The 14,471-nt window shown below is 48.1% G+C and overlaps 1 protein-coding gene across 2 annotated transcripts in view; it reads right to left on the reverse strand.

Moving 5' to 3' along the window:
* Window positions 1-6,082, reverse strand: part of CYGB (cytoglobin) — a 48,894-nt gene extending 42,812 nt beyond the window's left edge. For both annotated transcript variants that reach the window (XM_007072532.4, XM_043527854.1), the window contains exon 1: window positions 5,940-6,082. In XM_007072532.4, the coding sequence (XP_007072594.2) occupies window positions 5,940-6,082 (143 nt within the window). The remainder of the gene's footprint in view (window positions 1-5,939) is intronic.
* Window positions 6,083-14,471: the final 8,389 nt, after the last annotated feature.

A 14,471-nucleotide genomic window follows, 5' to 3' on the forward strand; every position in this document is an offset into this window, starting at 1 on the left:
CATCTATGGTTGTCCAAGGCACAGCTGGGTCCTAAGTTAGATTCCGCTCGTGCTCTGTTAAAAGTTAAGCATATGGTTAGATAATAATAATATTAAATGCAGAGACCTCTGGTTTCTCAGGGGAGGATGATGCGTGAGATGAAGAGATTGTGTTTCCTCAGGCAGGAGGTTCCCCAGCAAAGGAAACTATCAATTATTTAAATACTTTTATCCACACAACTTTTATTCCCACAGTCTAGGGATAACTTAGCCAAATGGCATTATTATTGTTATATTCCAATAGTGCCTGGGGACCCCAGCCAAGACTGGAACCTTCCTGTCCTGAAGGAAGATTCAGAAAGGAAAGATGGTCCAGTGATTAGGCCACCAGCCTAGGACACAAGAGTCCCGTTCCTTGCTCCGCCACAGACTTCCTGTGTGACCAGGGGCAAGTCACTTACCCTCTCTGTGCCTCGGGTCAAGAGGAATAACTGCCCTGCCCTACCTTGCAGGGATGTTGGGATGGTAGATTCACTAAAGATTGTGAGGTGCTCAGCTACTACGAGGGTGCAGACTAGCTGAATACCAGGTGTGATGTTAGGCACTGCACACGTGCACAGTAAGAGAGAGCCCCTGCTCTGAAGAACTTACAGTCTAAAGAGACAAGACACACAATGGGTGGGAGGGGAAACTGAGGCACGGGGGTGACTTGCTCATGGCCACACAGCAGGCCAGCAGAGCCACAAACACATGCCCAATCCCTTGAGTTGCCACTGACCCGCTGTCTCGTACCAGGGTGCTCTGTTCCATTCTCTCCCAGTACCTGAACAAGCCTGTGTACCAGCCCCTGCACCAGCTGGTTATGATCCAGGGAAAGTTTCTTTCATTTAAAGACGAGTAGGGTTTATATCCTGAAGCATGAGGTTTTTGTTTAAGTCTGACCATTATAAAATACAGGGTAGGGGCAGGAGATAGGCGCAGACAGCGTGTGCTGGAATCAAAGGGACATAGACCAAGGAGGAGAGAGAGGAGGGAACTGTTCCTTGAAACAGGGCTGAATTCAGTGGTGCCTTAGCTGCGGTTTTGGCCCCTCCCTTCCAGACCAGCAGGACTTTTGCGCAAATGCGGTGCTCCAGAAAATACCCTGGCTCCCAGGAACCTCGTCGTCTTTCAATGGGAAACTAACCCACCCACAATCTGCTACTGCATGGCAAAGGGGCAGCTGTCTGGTGGTGACTGATCATAATGCCTGCACGGTGGCATGCGCTGTGCATTTCCCTGTGGGCTCTTTGAGTCTGGTTGCTGATACAGCATGCAGTTTCACTGCACAATGCAGCTGTACGTATCCCCGTTGCCATGTGTTTGTGTATCTTGCCTCTGTTTGTATATGATACCTGCTTATCCTTGCGGGGTGATCTTGGATTTCCTGTCCTGTAGGCCCGCTCCTGCTCTTGTTGAAATCAGCAGCAAAGCTCCCATTGACTTCAATGGGCACAGGATCAGGCCCTATATTTATCAGTATTATTTATTTCCAGGGGTGCAATGTGCTAAGCTCTTTCCAAATGGAAAAAATAAGGCACCCTGCCCTGCTTGCCCTGACCAGCTCACAATCTACAGGCAGAGAACTGAATGGAAAGGGCAGGGGGAAAGGGTACAGCATATACACAGGCATGTCAAGAAATGCATAAATACATACAGATAAACTTTAAATAGGCTATGAAGATGATTCCTGAGTTACTCCTCAAACCTGACATTGACAGGCAACAAGTATAGTTGCTCATTTTTGCAGGTTTGCTCTGGCTTAGTGGTTCGAGCTTGTGGTTAAGAGACCTGAGTCAGCCTATTTTCCTTACTTCTGCCACCAACTCGCTGGATGACCTTGTGCAAGTCACGTTGCGCCTCGGTTTCATGATGACACTACCCCTCCTTTGCAACTCCCTTTGAGACCTGCAGGTGAAAGGGGCTGTGTCACTGCAAAGCATACGATGCCTACAGGGGAGGGTTTTACATACCCCAGTGTATACCGGTGGATTGTGGTTGCGCGTGATGGGCAGACGTGATTGTTTTCCCGTGCACACATAGCTCTAAGTGTGTCTGCATGCGGTCAGCAAACCGAACGAGAAAGTGACCTTTGTAGTTGCTGAGCTGCTGCATCATTTATAAGAAAGTAAAAGCAGCGTGTGAGTCCGTCTCCTTTTCCCTTCCTGTGCCTCCCCACAGCCTCTGCTCATGACCTAGTTCTCCTGGAGGGAGCTGTTGCTGATGCCAGCTGTGAAATGTAAAGGCATGCAGGAGCCAGCTGGGCAAGAGCTGTTCTCACAGGTACTGACAATTCAAACCAGGGCTGTCCTGTTTCTGCACTGCCCGCATTTCCCCAGAGAGCTCTGCCATGAACTCGGGGAGGATGGTGGGGAGCTATGCAGAGTGAATCCCTTCCCAGCAAAGGAGAGTTTACATGCAATTTCAGAGCTTCTTGATCGGTCCTCACTATTCAGAGACAAGCCTGTGCTCTGCTGTTCCCCTGTGACCAGGGCTGCCTCTCTTCCCGCTCACTACTTGGCATTCACGGGGTGAGTGGCTTATGGCTGTGCTTCAGCACCCCTCCCTCCATGGTCTCAGTGGCAATGGAGCAGTGAGTCACCTGCAGCGTGTCATGTCAGGGTGACAATGTGAGCTGCTGCTTTTGCACCAGGGGAAAGGATGGGTCACTTGTCTACTGCCTCATCCTTTCCTAAATGCCTCTTGCCTTCGCCTCTGCCTGCAGGACTCCTGGAGAGAAACGCAATGATCTCAGCTGGAGTTTAAGAACGTACGAGCTGCCATACTGGGTCAGACCAATGGTCCGTCTAGCCCAGCAGCCGTCTCTGGCAGTGGCCTGTACTTGGCTAAATCCCAGGTGCTAAGCGTTAGCTAACAAATTCTTCCATCTCCACAGGAGTCCTCACTCCTGCCTGGGACTGGCGCTGGTTTTGCGAGGTGGTGCTTTCCTCTTGGCACAATGACAGGGAAATCCCAGAATGCAGTGGTCTTTAGAAACCACCCTGGAACAGAAACCACCCCGAGCTTTGAGGAAGTTCAGCTCCAGGTTGGAACTTTGCAGCCAGGGCCCCTCTGCCAGCTGTTCTTCACACCCTCTCCTGTTCCCGTTTCTGTCTGGTTTTCGGTCTGTTGTGTAACACCCCAAACCACACATGCCAGATGGCCACTGCTTTTCCCGCTGGAATTGCTGCATCTACTTGGGAAATAACTTTGTTTTAGCACCTCTACTCCAAGAGAGACGAGCTTGGCTCCCCGGTGCATGTCTGCTATTGACTTCTCCTTGCACCCTCTTCCACCATCCTGTTACGAAGGCTACAGCCCTTTCCTGCCCCCTCAACATGTACGTGACACGCATTGTGCACACATGCTGCCCAGCATCGATACCAGCCATTCACTGCTGTGTTCTGGCTCATCCCCATCCCGTGCATCACTTACACCCTCCCTGCAACCACCGATGGACTGGATCCGTTCTGTCTTCATGCGGTTCATATCAGACAGGAATCCAGGGTGTTTACCATGCTAAACTGCCCAGGATAGGCTGTCGGGTGCCACTTCTACCACTTGTCCACAGCTGCTCCCCCCCCCCATCCCGCATGCACACAACACCACCAGCAGTTTTCCTAGAGGCAGGGGCAGATGTCCAAGGAGACAGCCCTTCGTCAGGAACTTGGCAAGAGCCTGCTTTCAGCAGAGATGTGCCCAAGCGACTGGGCTCAGATTACCCCAGCTCCATCTCTAACGATCAGAAAAGTGGCACTAAATATCCAGTCTGGGTTCCCCCTGTGACTGGCACAGCTGGACGGGCTGCGCACTAGTGAGCAAGCAGGTGGCAGCTGCCAGTCATGTTGGGCACGAGCGTAGGCCAGCAGAGCACTCTTTCGGTGCTTCGTTGCACATTGGGAGGAAGAATGATCGGCCGCAGGGAGGCCCTAGGGAAATTCCCAGCAGCAGGTTTGAGGCCCCTCTTCGCAGATCAGATCATCGGCAATTCCACTTGCCCCTACTTGTGGCTCAGAAGACTATTAGAAAATGGACCTAACAGTATCCAGATCTCAGGTCCTGTTTGGATTTGCGTGGGGCCTAGTGTTTTGTGGGGCTGGTGCTTGGCCCATTTTAGAAAGGGGGAGGGAGAGGCAGCTGGATGATTTAGATCTGGAGGTGATCTTCCGCAAGGAGAGGGAACAGGGAGGGTTTGGTTTAGACTGACACTTGGAAATCCTGGAGTGAAATTCTGGCCCCATTGAAGTCAATGGCAAAACTCCAACTGACTTCAATGGAGCCAAGCTCTCACCCTTGATGTTTACCTAAACTCGCTAAACCTCCTGAGTTTATGAACTCGGGCAGGAGATCTTCTGAGCAGTGACTAAACCTAAATATTTCCGTCTCAAACCATGTCCAGCTCTACGAGTAGGGAGAGGTTCAGGGAGGGCTGTGGGATGGGGCCGTCTTTGTATTTTATCCAAACCGGTTCCCCGCACAGGAATGCTGTGAGGAAATCCTGTAGTAATTCCTATAAGTCAGACAAAGGGAAAGCCAAGAAGGGTCATCTGCACATCTGAGGCAGTTTCTGCTACCTCTGCCGCTCCCCCAAACTTAAAGGAAACGTTGTAATTCTTACTAGTGAGAAATGCACCAGTCCAAGTGTTTCTCATAACACAGATCAGTCCCAAGACCACAACCTGCTAATCTCAAGGAACAACATTTGCAGCCAGATTTCAAGCACCCCAGCTTTCTCCGTCTGGGGTTTCGTCCTGGACCATTGTAAGGGAAGGAGGGCATTGGCCAAATATGCATCTGGATTCAGCTTTCTCTCAGCAATCATGGGGGGTTGGAGCTGGAGGCTGAAGTTCAGGTCCATCCTTAAATCAAACATTTTTGCTCAAATCAAGTGGCAACTGGTCATTGCTTCTATCTGCAGGGGGTTAGTCTACTCTAGATGACCTTGCAGCCCCATCTAACCCTATGATTCTACAGCCCCAGCTTCCCCTCCCCAGCTCCTTCTACGGTTCTTCCGCACGCTCCTTTACACCTAAGGCCTGATTCCCATCCCACCTACACCAGAGGTGCACTTGGGTAACTCCACTGACTTCAGCAGCGCTATTCCTGATTTACACTGGTGTGAGCGAGATGAGACTCGGTCCCGGAGTCTGTGCTGCTCATCCGGGCGTACCCAGAGGGTTCAGAAGCACAAAACAAGATAAACATTCAATAACAGTTCAAGGTTCTTCGAAAGAAAACAAGTCCTTCTACTTTAGAATGAGAAACCCCGGTAGCAACCTGCCCCTTTCTTACCCCTGGACAGACACGCATCGTTCCTTTTACCTGAAGGTCTGTGCAACACACAGTATGGTGCTGTAAGGTAGTTTCCATATCCTAATCCCAATGCAATAATGCCTCATTCCTCCAATGCTCATTAGCTATTGCCACATGCCCCCCTCCTGCCTGCTTATGACCTTCGTACCAGCCTTAGCAGGCAACTTCAGCATTATCCTTTATACTGACACTGTCGTCCGACAAACAGATGGTGCTGTCAGAGACAGATCTGTTTTGGTTTCATCCTGGCTTGTAAGTTGCATTATTTCACCCAGGAACCTAGTACATATAATTCCATCAGCAGGGATGTGAGTAGAAACCACTGAGCAGAAACTGTGTACAGCTATTTCCTCCTTCTACACCCTCCCCACCCCCACCAACACTGCACACAGGGTATAAGGTGACCTTTCCAACTGAAATACCGATTCCCACAAACTACATTATAAGGCTCCCCCCCCAATATGTTGAAATCAGAGAAGTGCTGTGAAATTGTCCATGATCAGAGCCAATAGGGACTGAGAATGGTTCCTGTCTATTTGTCACTCATTTCATTTCATTTTCTTTCTTTTTCTTTTTTTTTTTTTTTTGTTTCTTTTTTTTTAAAATACCTGATCAGTATGGAGACCCCAACATCCTCGCAGTTCGTGTACACTCTGCTCCAGGTCTCTTGAATCACCTTTCTCTCGGCATCTGACAGCTCTTCGCTCCTTTCCCATCTCTCAATCTCCATTTCTCCCTGGACTTTCTCCATGAAAAACAGCCGGCACAATCCTCCAGGAAGCCAGGAGGAGATAAAGAGAGATGTGTGGGTATGTGTATCCTCTGAGAAAAGAAAAAGGTGTTTGTTTGGTGGTGATATGGATGATATTGTCTCTGTCTATATCTGTGTGTCTATATATATGTGTGTGTGTGTGTGATTAAAAATATATCCAAGAGGTATAATGCATGTGATTAGATTTCAAATCTTCTAGTGCTGTCCATAGCTGTAGTTTGCTTCAGCTCAGTGTGTGCATGTATGACTCTGACTCTGATGGGAAACTGACTAAAAGTAAAATATTCAAAGGCATTGCAAGACCAGCCTCTTTACCAATGTGTGAACGTGAGCTCACTTTCTCTCCCTCTCTCTCCTCCTCTCTCTCTCTCTCTCTCTCGCTCCTTGAACAGGGAGAGATGAAAAAGAGGTTCTGTGGAACATCAGGATCGTCTGCTTAGGGGATTTTATGACTACAGGTCTTTTTTCAGCCCTTGTAAACAACTCTGAGGAAATGCAGCATCCAAAGTGAGCAGTTAAACTTATCCCAACAGCTGGCTTAGCCTTTTCTCTTTCTTCTCTCTCTTGCGTTACCTAATGGTGCAGGAGATTGTGTTTTGAAGGGAAAATCCCTGCTTGCTTCTGATTTCTACTCTGTGTGTTTGAGGCCGCGGGTGGAAGGCAAAGGAGAGAAATACCTGTTAAATCAAAGTTTAACTTCAACATGAGCTAAATTATTTTCTGTCCCAAGGGGATATTTTTAATGATAAGATTTTGCTTTGTCTTCCTTTCTCCAAACACAGTGGTAGAGGAAGGTGGGCTTAGGGCACGCTGGGAGAAAGTGTATTGGTGTATTCTTATTAATTAGTGTTAATAATTTTGTAATGAAGATTGCATTGTTCAGATATTCCCACCCCACCTCTCGGGTAGGGAAGGAGACTGAATTAGAGGAGAAGAGAAATACTTGTGTTGTGGGTCTGGGGTTTTTTTTAATCAAATGACATTTCAAACTAATTGAAAATCAGGAATACTGTACCTGCAGCACAGACATTTGCATAGATAGAGAGAAAATCCTACAGGGACGTGTAATAATAGACAATACCCAGATGGGGATCGGAGACAGAGAAATAGACAGACTGAAAAAGTGTGTAAACATATCAGTCTCTCTCTCTCTTCTCCTTCATCTGTTTGCCTGTCTGTGTGTACTCTTGCAGGGAGAGAGATCGATCAGACAGACCGACGGACAGGCCAATGCTATAGAGGGAGAGGCAGATGCAGCAGGCAGGCAGACAGACAGACCGAACCAGTATGAAAGACAGGCCCACCGGTGCTACATGAGGATAGCCACACAGTGCGGTCTGATTTGTTTTCTGAAGCCAGGTCCATGCTGAGCACAGCGGGCTGCTGGAGCACATGTGCACCACAAAGCAGAGAGCGTGTATCATGTGCCTGTAACGCAGCTGTGCACAGGGGACACTGCTGGAGCAAGCATGTACCCGCGGAGTGCGCTCTGGGAGTTGCTATCACCTACGTAACTTAGGAGCGAAGAGCAGAACCTGGGCTAGCAGTTAGCACTCCAGCTTGAATCCAGAATGAAGTGTGCAGTGCTGTCTGTTGATCCCCATTGGATCTGAGTACCTGACAATCTTCAGTGCATCCCTCTGAGGGAGGAAAGTGCTATTATCCCCATTCTAAAGGCAGGGGACTGAGGCACAGAGACCAAGTGGCTCATGCAAGGTCACACACAGGAAGTCTGGGGTAGCACTGGAAATAGAACTCATGGCTAGGGACTCCTAGACTAGCACTCTCACTACTGGCCGATCCTCCAGAGCAGCAGATTCCCTCTAAAGCAATTTGCCTTGGCTGTACTATGGTGCTTTGTTGTCACTGTATGTCTTTCTTTCCCCCTTTGTTGCACTGGCAGCTCCCTGTTGCTTCCAGTGGGGTTTCATGTTCTTCCTTTTCTCTTTTGGGTCCTGACTTCTGTCTCTGTTGGTGACCCCCGCCCCTCCCGCCAGGGCTTTTCTGATCAGCAACAGGGAGAGGACTGGACTAGATGACCTCTCGAGGTCCTTTCCAGTTCTATGATTTTATGCTTCTATAAGATAGAAGAATGGGTGTGGTGGAGCAACTCTTCCCCCATTTTGGTGAGACAAAGTGTTTTCTTTCGCCAGTCAGAAGGAGACTATAGGGGCATTTTATTTGCCCAGGAAGAGAGACTCCCGACTGCACATGATCTATATTGCCAACCCCAAACATTTAAAAGTCAGGCCGGTGTCCAAAAATCACGAGATTGGCTTTAAAATAACGAGATTTCTAAAAAGAAAGGGGTAAACTGTGGTGGCGTTGATTTGCCTTCTGGTTTTTGAGCTTTTGGGGTTTGCATTTTCAAGCTTTGCTCCGCAGCTACGAGGGCTAGAAACGTACTTTTCTTTTTTCTTCCCCCCGCCCCCCTTTCTGGGAATCTGAGATTTTCACAAAATCACAAGACTCTGGGAGCTGGGGCCTTAACCAAAATGAATCATGACAAAATCATGAGTTGGCAACACTGCATAAAAAGGCTGCAGAATTCAGTAAATTCATAATTTCAGTAATTACATCTTCCCATTGAAGATATAGGAAATCATGACCGAATCAATTTCCAAATTAAAGAGAGAAATAAACATTAGGGCAACCTTCAACTTATTGAAAAATGAGAAATTGCACTTACTGAAAATATGAAAGTGCATGCAAATAATCTAGGATGAATGTATAGTCTATTTCACTGTTTCCGAAGTATAGTCAGTTACATTGTTGCCAACTTTTGATTTGATCATAAATCTGGCAATATTGGCTGTTTTACTTAAAGCCCCAGCTTCTGGAGGCAAGGATGTGAGAATCTTACCTTTCATTAAAAAAAAAAAAGGTGTCTAGCCCCGTTGGTTGCAGAGAAAAGCTTAAAAATGAGACCTGACAGCATTCAAAGGCTCAAAAATATTTTTAAGGTCCCATGATTTTTAAGCCAATCTCATTATTAGTATTAATTTATTCATTTGTATTACTGTGGAGCAGGACTCCTCCATTGTACTAGGCGTTGTATAAACACAGAACAAAATAACAGATCCCTGCCCTTAAGAATTTACAATCTAAATCCCATTATTTGGGGAAATCCGACTTGTTTTTTGAGCATTTGGGGTTGGCAATACTGCAGTTACCACTTTTCAATGAGCAAATCTCTCACACAGCAACAGGACAGAGGACACATTTTTAAAAACAAGAGCATGTGATTGTAACACTGTAATAAGGATGGGACACACAGATGTGCTGGTAAGGGACTGAACTTTATTGCCTGGCCCTGGTCACATGACATGAGTCAGGGGGACAACATGTTGTACCTCTTGCCACATGGCAGTGGTCATTTTCCATGGTTTCCATTGGCTACTGTTACAACAAAAGGCGGGGCACTCCGGGCAGGTACAGGGCACTCCAGGCAGGTACAGTACATGAATCCACTTTTAACTCATTTTAAAAAATTGAGTTCAAAATGACACTGTCTCTTTAAAATCCTGGACCTTGGTCATGCTACCATCCAATCAGCATTTTCATTTAATTGTCACGTGTCATTGCAATATTGTTTTGCAAGGTAGGTAAAGTTAGTATTGTGTGTGAAATATACGTACAGCACGGTACAGTACTTTCAGGGCCTGATTCGTCCCCTTATGAGCCCAATCCAGCTCCCAGTGTAGCCAATGGGAGTCTTTCAATTCACTTCATTAGGAGTTAGATTAGCTCACGTGGTGTCATATATATATATATATATTTGCAAAGTAGGTACCAAATGAGGGGAAGGGTGGTTCACCGGTTAGCATGCTAGCTGGAGACCTGGCTTCAGTTCCTGTCTCTGCCATTGACTCTCTGTGTGATCTTGGGAGAGTCACTTGGCTGCTCTGTGCCTCAGTTTCCCATCTGCAAAATGGGGAGAAGAGCACTGCCCTCCCTGATAGGGGTGCAGAGAGGATCAATACACTACAGATTGTGAGATGCTCTGAAACTGCGGTGAAGGGGGCTAAATAAAAGTACCTTAGATAGGCAGAGATGCTATTGAATGTGTAGGGCTCTGCCTACACTAGTGAAAAAGGTGTGTTTGGATAGCTAACGCCTGACAGGTCTATTTATTCATATAATTCCCTTCCTATTATTTAGTATTTATATGATGGTAGGACCCAGAGGCCTCCAGCAGGATTGGATCCCTTTGTGTTAGGTGCTGTACAAACCATGAAGTTCCTCGCTGGCCTCATATTTATCGTTATGGATTGTTGCTGTGCCTAGCACTGTACGAAACACAAGATACACAGTCTCTGCCTGAAGGGCCTACGGTCTAAACCGGGCAGAGTAGACAGCTCACGACAGGAAGCCCAGAGGAGGGAATGGCCAGTCATTTGTGGACTCTTTTCTTGTGGGCATTGTAGGAGAAGTGAGTGAGAGAGAGTGGTGACGCGGTGGGCTGTTCTAGGGAAAGGGCTCTTTGGGGTGGGAAAAGGGCAGCCTGGAGAAAGACATGAGAATGACCTGGAATGAAACAAACAGGTGAGGCCTCCAGGCTGGCAGAGCAAAAAAAGTTGGAGGTGATCTGATGGCAGGTGAGGCCAGAGGTGGGCCCGTCGGATGGAAGAGTTGTTCCAAATATGTGTGCTTGTATTTGTGTGAGGGTTTGAAACTACTTGTGGGGGAGGGGTTTTCTTGTTTTCTTTGCAGGCATTTCACTTCCCTTCTTTGCTTTTCCTTGGTCCATTTATGTTTGATCACTTTCCCTCTTGCATCATTTATCTTCCTATTTGCCTTGTCTCATTCACTCTCTCCTCTGAATTTTTTAGGCAGGCCCAGTCTCTCTCTCTTTCTCTCTGTCCGCCCCTGCCATTCTCCATTTCAGTCACTCTAGTCCCCTCTCCTTGGCAGCCCCTCTTTTCTGCCTCTCTGCTCGGTCTCCCATCTTCACATCCTGCCCCCCTCTGAACCAGAGCATGCTCTGCCAGCCATTCCACCACGGCTGCCTCTGTAGTGGCCTGGAAATGACAGGATGCTGACCTGCCAGCAGTCAGAGAGCGAAGAGAGCAGAGTCTTGTCAGTTTCAAGCTGCTTTGGAGGCAGACAGTGCTAGCTCCTTGCTTCCTTTCAGCACAGCCCTACAAGATCAAGTGCATGCTAGGACATCCTCCATGTTCCCCACCGCAGGAGGTGCTGAAGTGATGCTACCATGCATTGTCCATTGCTCCTCCCCAGCCCATGTTCCCTTTCCAATTCCCCAGCTTTAACATTCTAGCATCTCTCCCTTCCCTTTTCTCCCCCAGTTCCATTGCCTCTTCCACTGCCTTTGGTCTCCTGTGTTGCCTCTCCTGTTCCGTGGATATGCTGGGAGAGGTGTGACATTTACTCAGCTCCTGGTCTCAGAGGGGGAAGGAAGCTCAATCCAAGACCTCCTCCAACTCCCAAAAGCTTTGAGTCTGCCCATTAGATATTCCTGTGCATTGCTGCCCAGTTTGATTTAACTCTAGTTCTCAGTTTAACCTTCTAGTTTAACCTTTAATTCTAGTTCTCAGGATGAAGCACTTCTGTTGTGGATGCTGCAGTCCTGACTTTGAGTGCTGTCAAGGTTCCTTCCCCACTCTGAACTCTAGGGTACAGATGTGGGGACCTGCATGAAAAACCCCCTAAGCTTATTTTTACCAGCTTAGGTTAAAACTTCCCCAAGGTACAAACTATTTTACCTTTTCTCCCTGGACTTTATTGCTGCCACCGCCAAGCGTCTAACAAATATAACCGGGAAAGAGCCCACTTGGAAACGTCCTTCCCCCCAAAATCCCCCCAAGCCCTACACCCCCTTTCCTGGGGAAGGCTTGATAAAAATCCTCACCAATTTGCATAGGTGAACACAGATCCAAACCCTTGGATCTTAAGAACAATGAAAAGCAATCAGGTTCTTAAAAGAAGAATTTTAATTGAAGAAAAAGTAAAAGAATCGCCTCTGTAAAATCAGGATGGTAAATACCTTACAGGGTAACCAGATTCAAAACATAGAGAATCCCTCTAGGCGAAACCTTAAGTTACAAAAAGACACAAAAACAGGAATATGCATTCCATTCAGCACAGCTTATTTTATCAGCCATTTAAACAAACCAGAATCTAACGCATATCTAACTAGATTTCTTATTAACCCTTTACAGGAGTTCTGACCTGCATTCCTGCTCTGGTCCTGGCAAAAGCAACACACAGACAGACAGAACCCTTTGTTTCCCACCCCCTCCAGCTTTGAAAGTATCTTGTCTCCTCATTGTTCATTTTGGTCAGGTGCCAGCGAGGTTATCTTAGCTTCTTAACCCTTTACAGGTGAAAGCGTTTTTCCTCTGGCCAGGAGGGATTTAAAGGTGTTTACCCTTCCCTTTATATTTATGACAAGTGCCAGCCCTTGCTTTTCCCTTGTAACTTCTTGCAACTGGCTGTCATGTCTCAGGTCCCTGAATGGAGCTGTAGGGCCATTCTCCTGACTCACCCTGACAGCCAGAACAGGGGAGTCTCATTAGCTCCATTAAAGGTAGAGAGTCTCTTTGATGTGACAGAGAATTCAAGGGGTGGGGAACAATTGGTCGTGCAGGGAGAAATCCTACCAGCCCTCTCCGGAAAGAGTTTTGGGGCTCGTGTCTGTATGTACAGCCCTGTCTTAGGCCTGTGTTACTGTAATTAAGAATCAAGGCAATCCCCAGTAAAGGGGGTGTGTGTCTGAGGACTCTCCACTGTGTGCATGGTGTGTTCGGCATGCTGTGTGAATGCAACCCCATATCGGAATCAGCGTGCCTGAAGAGTGTTTTGGGAGGAGGGGGCACCCTTTTGTGTGTACAGGGGTAGGCTTTCTAATCCCAGGGCCCATCTCGGTCCTGCTGCCCACCCTAGACAGTGCTTGTATTCTCTGGAGGGAAAAAACGCTGCTCAGTGTCGCTGCTCTTTTTGCTCTGGGATCTTTCAGCTTGTCTCCTCTAACGCTGCTGAGGCTAAGCCCTCTGGCTGCTAGAACGGATTGCACGCATTACCCACGGTGCTGTGTAGTGCAATTTCTCTCTCTCTTGAATATAACCCTGCTGTTGATTGGGAAGGCCTGGGGTGAAAAGAAATTAACAAGACTTTAGGAAATGAGAGAGGCTTTAAGGAGCTCTCACCACAGCCAGGCACCCTGCGAGGGAGAGATTTTGCCTAAAGCCCATTTAAATGCTGTGGACTCATTGTAGGTTTCTTTCCTCCGTCATTACTGAGCACCAAGAGATTTGTGTGTAAACTGTAGCTTAAGTTGTGCCCCCGCTTACACTGAGCTCTGTGGGGATTCGAGGGTATAACCAAAGGCAGAATGTGCCTGTGTGTATGTGTGTTGTCTCTGACACCGCAGCACAAGCTTGAGCTTCAAAGAAAAGGTTAAAGCAACATGCGAAAGCCAATGCAAGCCCTGCAGAGCCTGCCAAATGCTGTGACATTAGCTGCTTCGCTCTCCCTTTCTTTGCAGAGATAACCTCGCTCTGCTGCAGCACTCTGGTATCTTTCTGTGCTGGCTTCCTCCTCTGCTCATGCCCACCCTAGTTGGCTCTTCCTGCAGCTTCCTAGCTGCTGGGCCAGCTCTGCAGAGCCCTGTGTGTGCTACACCTGAGGAGCAGGGAGCAGAACCCTCATCAGAGGTTGTCCTGCAGGAGGCAGCCCTGCCCCAAGGAGCAGCGTGAAGAGTGCGGGAGGGCGTGGAACATACACAGGTTATGCTGTGGCTTTGACGGGCTCCTCAGCCTGGCTAAGAAATAGGTGCCAGGTGGGTATAAATGTGGAAGGAGGCCCAGAAATCCTTCTCCATCCCAGCCCACCGACCCACCCTCCTCAGCTCCTTGAGGTCCCACCTGAAGACTCGCTCCTTCTGCAAGGCCCGCAAAAAGTTAAACATTTTAACTGGAAACAAACATCCTACTCACCCCCGTCCTGGGGGCTTCCCAGAGCGTCCTACTTCTGTGCCTGTCTTGGGTAGCAAACAGGGCCTATCCGGTGCAGAGCTGAGCACGCTGCCTGCCTAGCAATTAGAAGAACTCCTTTCTGGGTGTGATTAGTGCAGGAGGGTGGGGAAATCACACACACACACCCCCATCAGAGAGAAGCTCGAAGCCTTCAGGTATCTGAATCCGTTCAACAACTGGGGGGTGGGGGGGTCACCTTCTTCTGAGGCATGTGGGTGCAGGTCACTTGCCAGGATTATCTGGGTCACTTAATCATTTCCCAGCCATTGCTCAGGATGTCAGTGCACCTCTCTCCTTCCTGTTCTCTGCATTTGGCCTCCTGTGGGCTGTAATACTTGGGTCTTGTTTTGGTTGCTCGGTTTAGTGGGCAGGTG

Source organism: Chelonia mydas, chromosome 14, assembly GCF_015237465.2.
Source record: "Chelonia mydas isolate rCheMyd1 chromosome 14, rCheMyd1.pri.v2, whole genome shotgun sequence".
Lineage (NCBI taxonomy): Eukaryota > Metazoa > Chordata > Testudines > Cheloniidae > Chelonia > Chelonia mydas.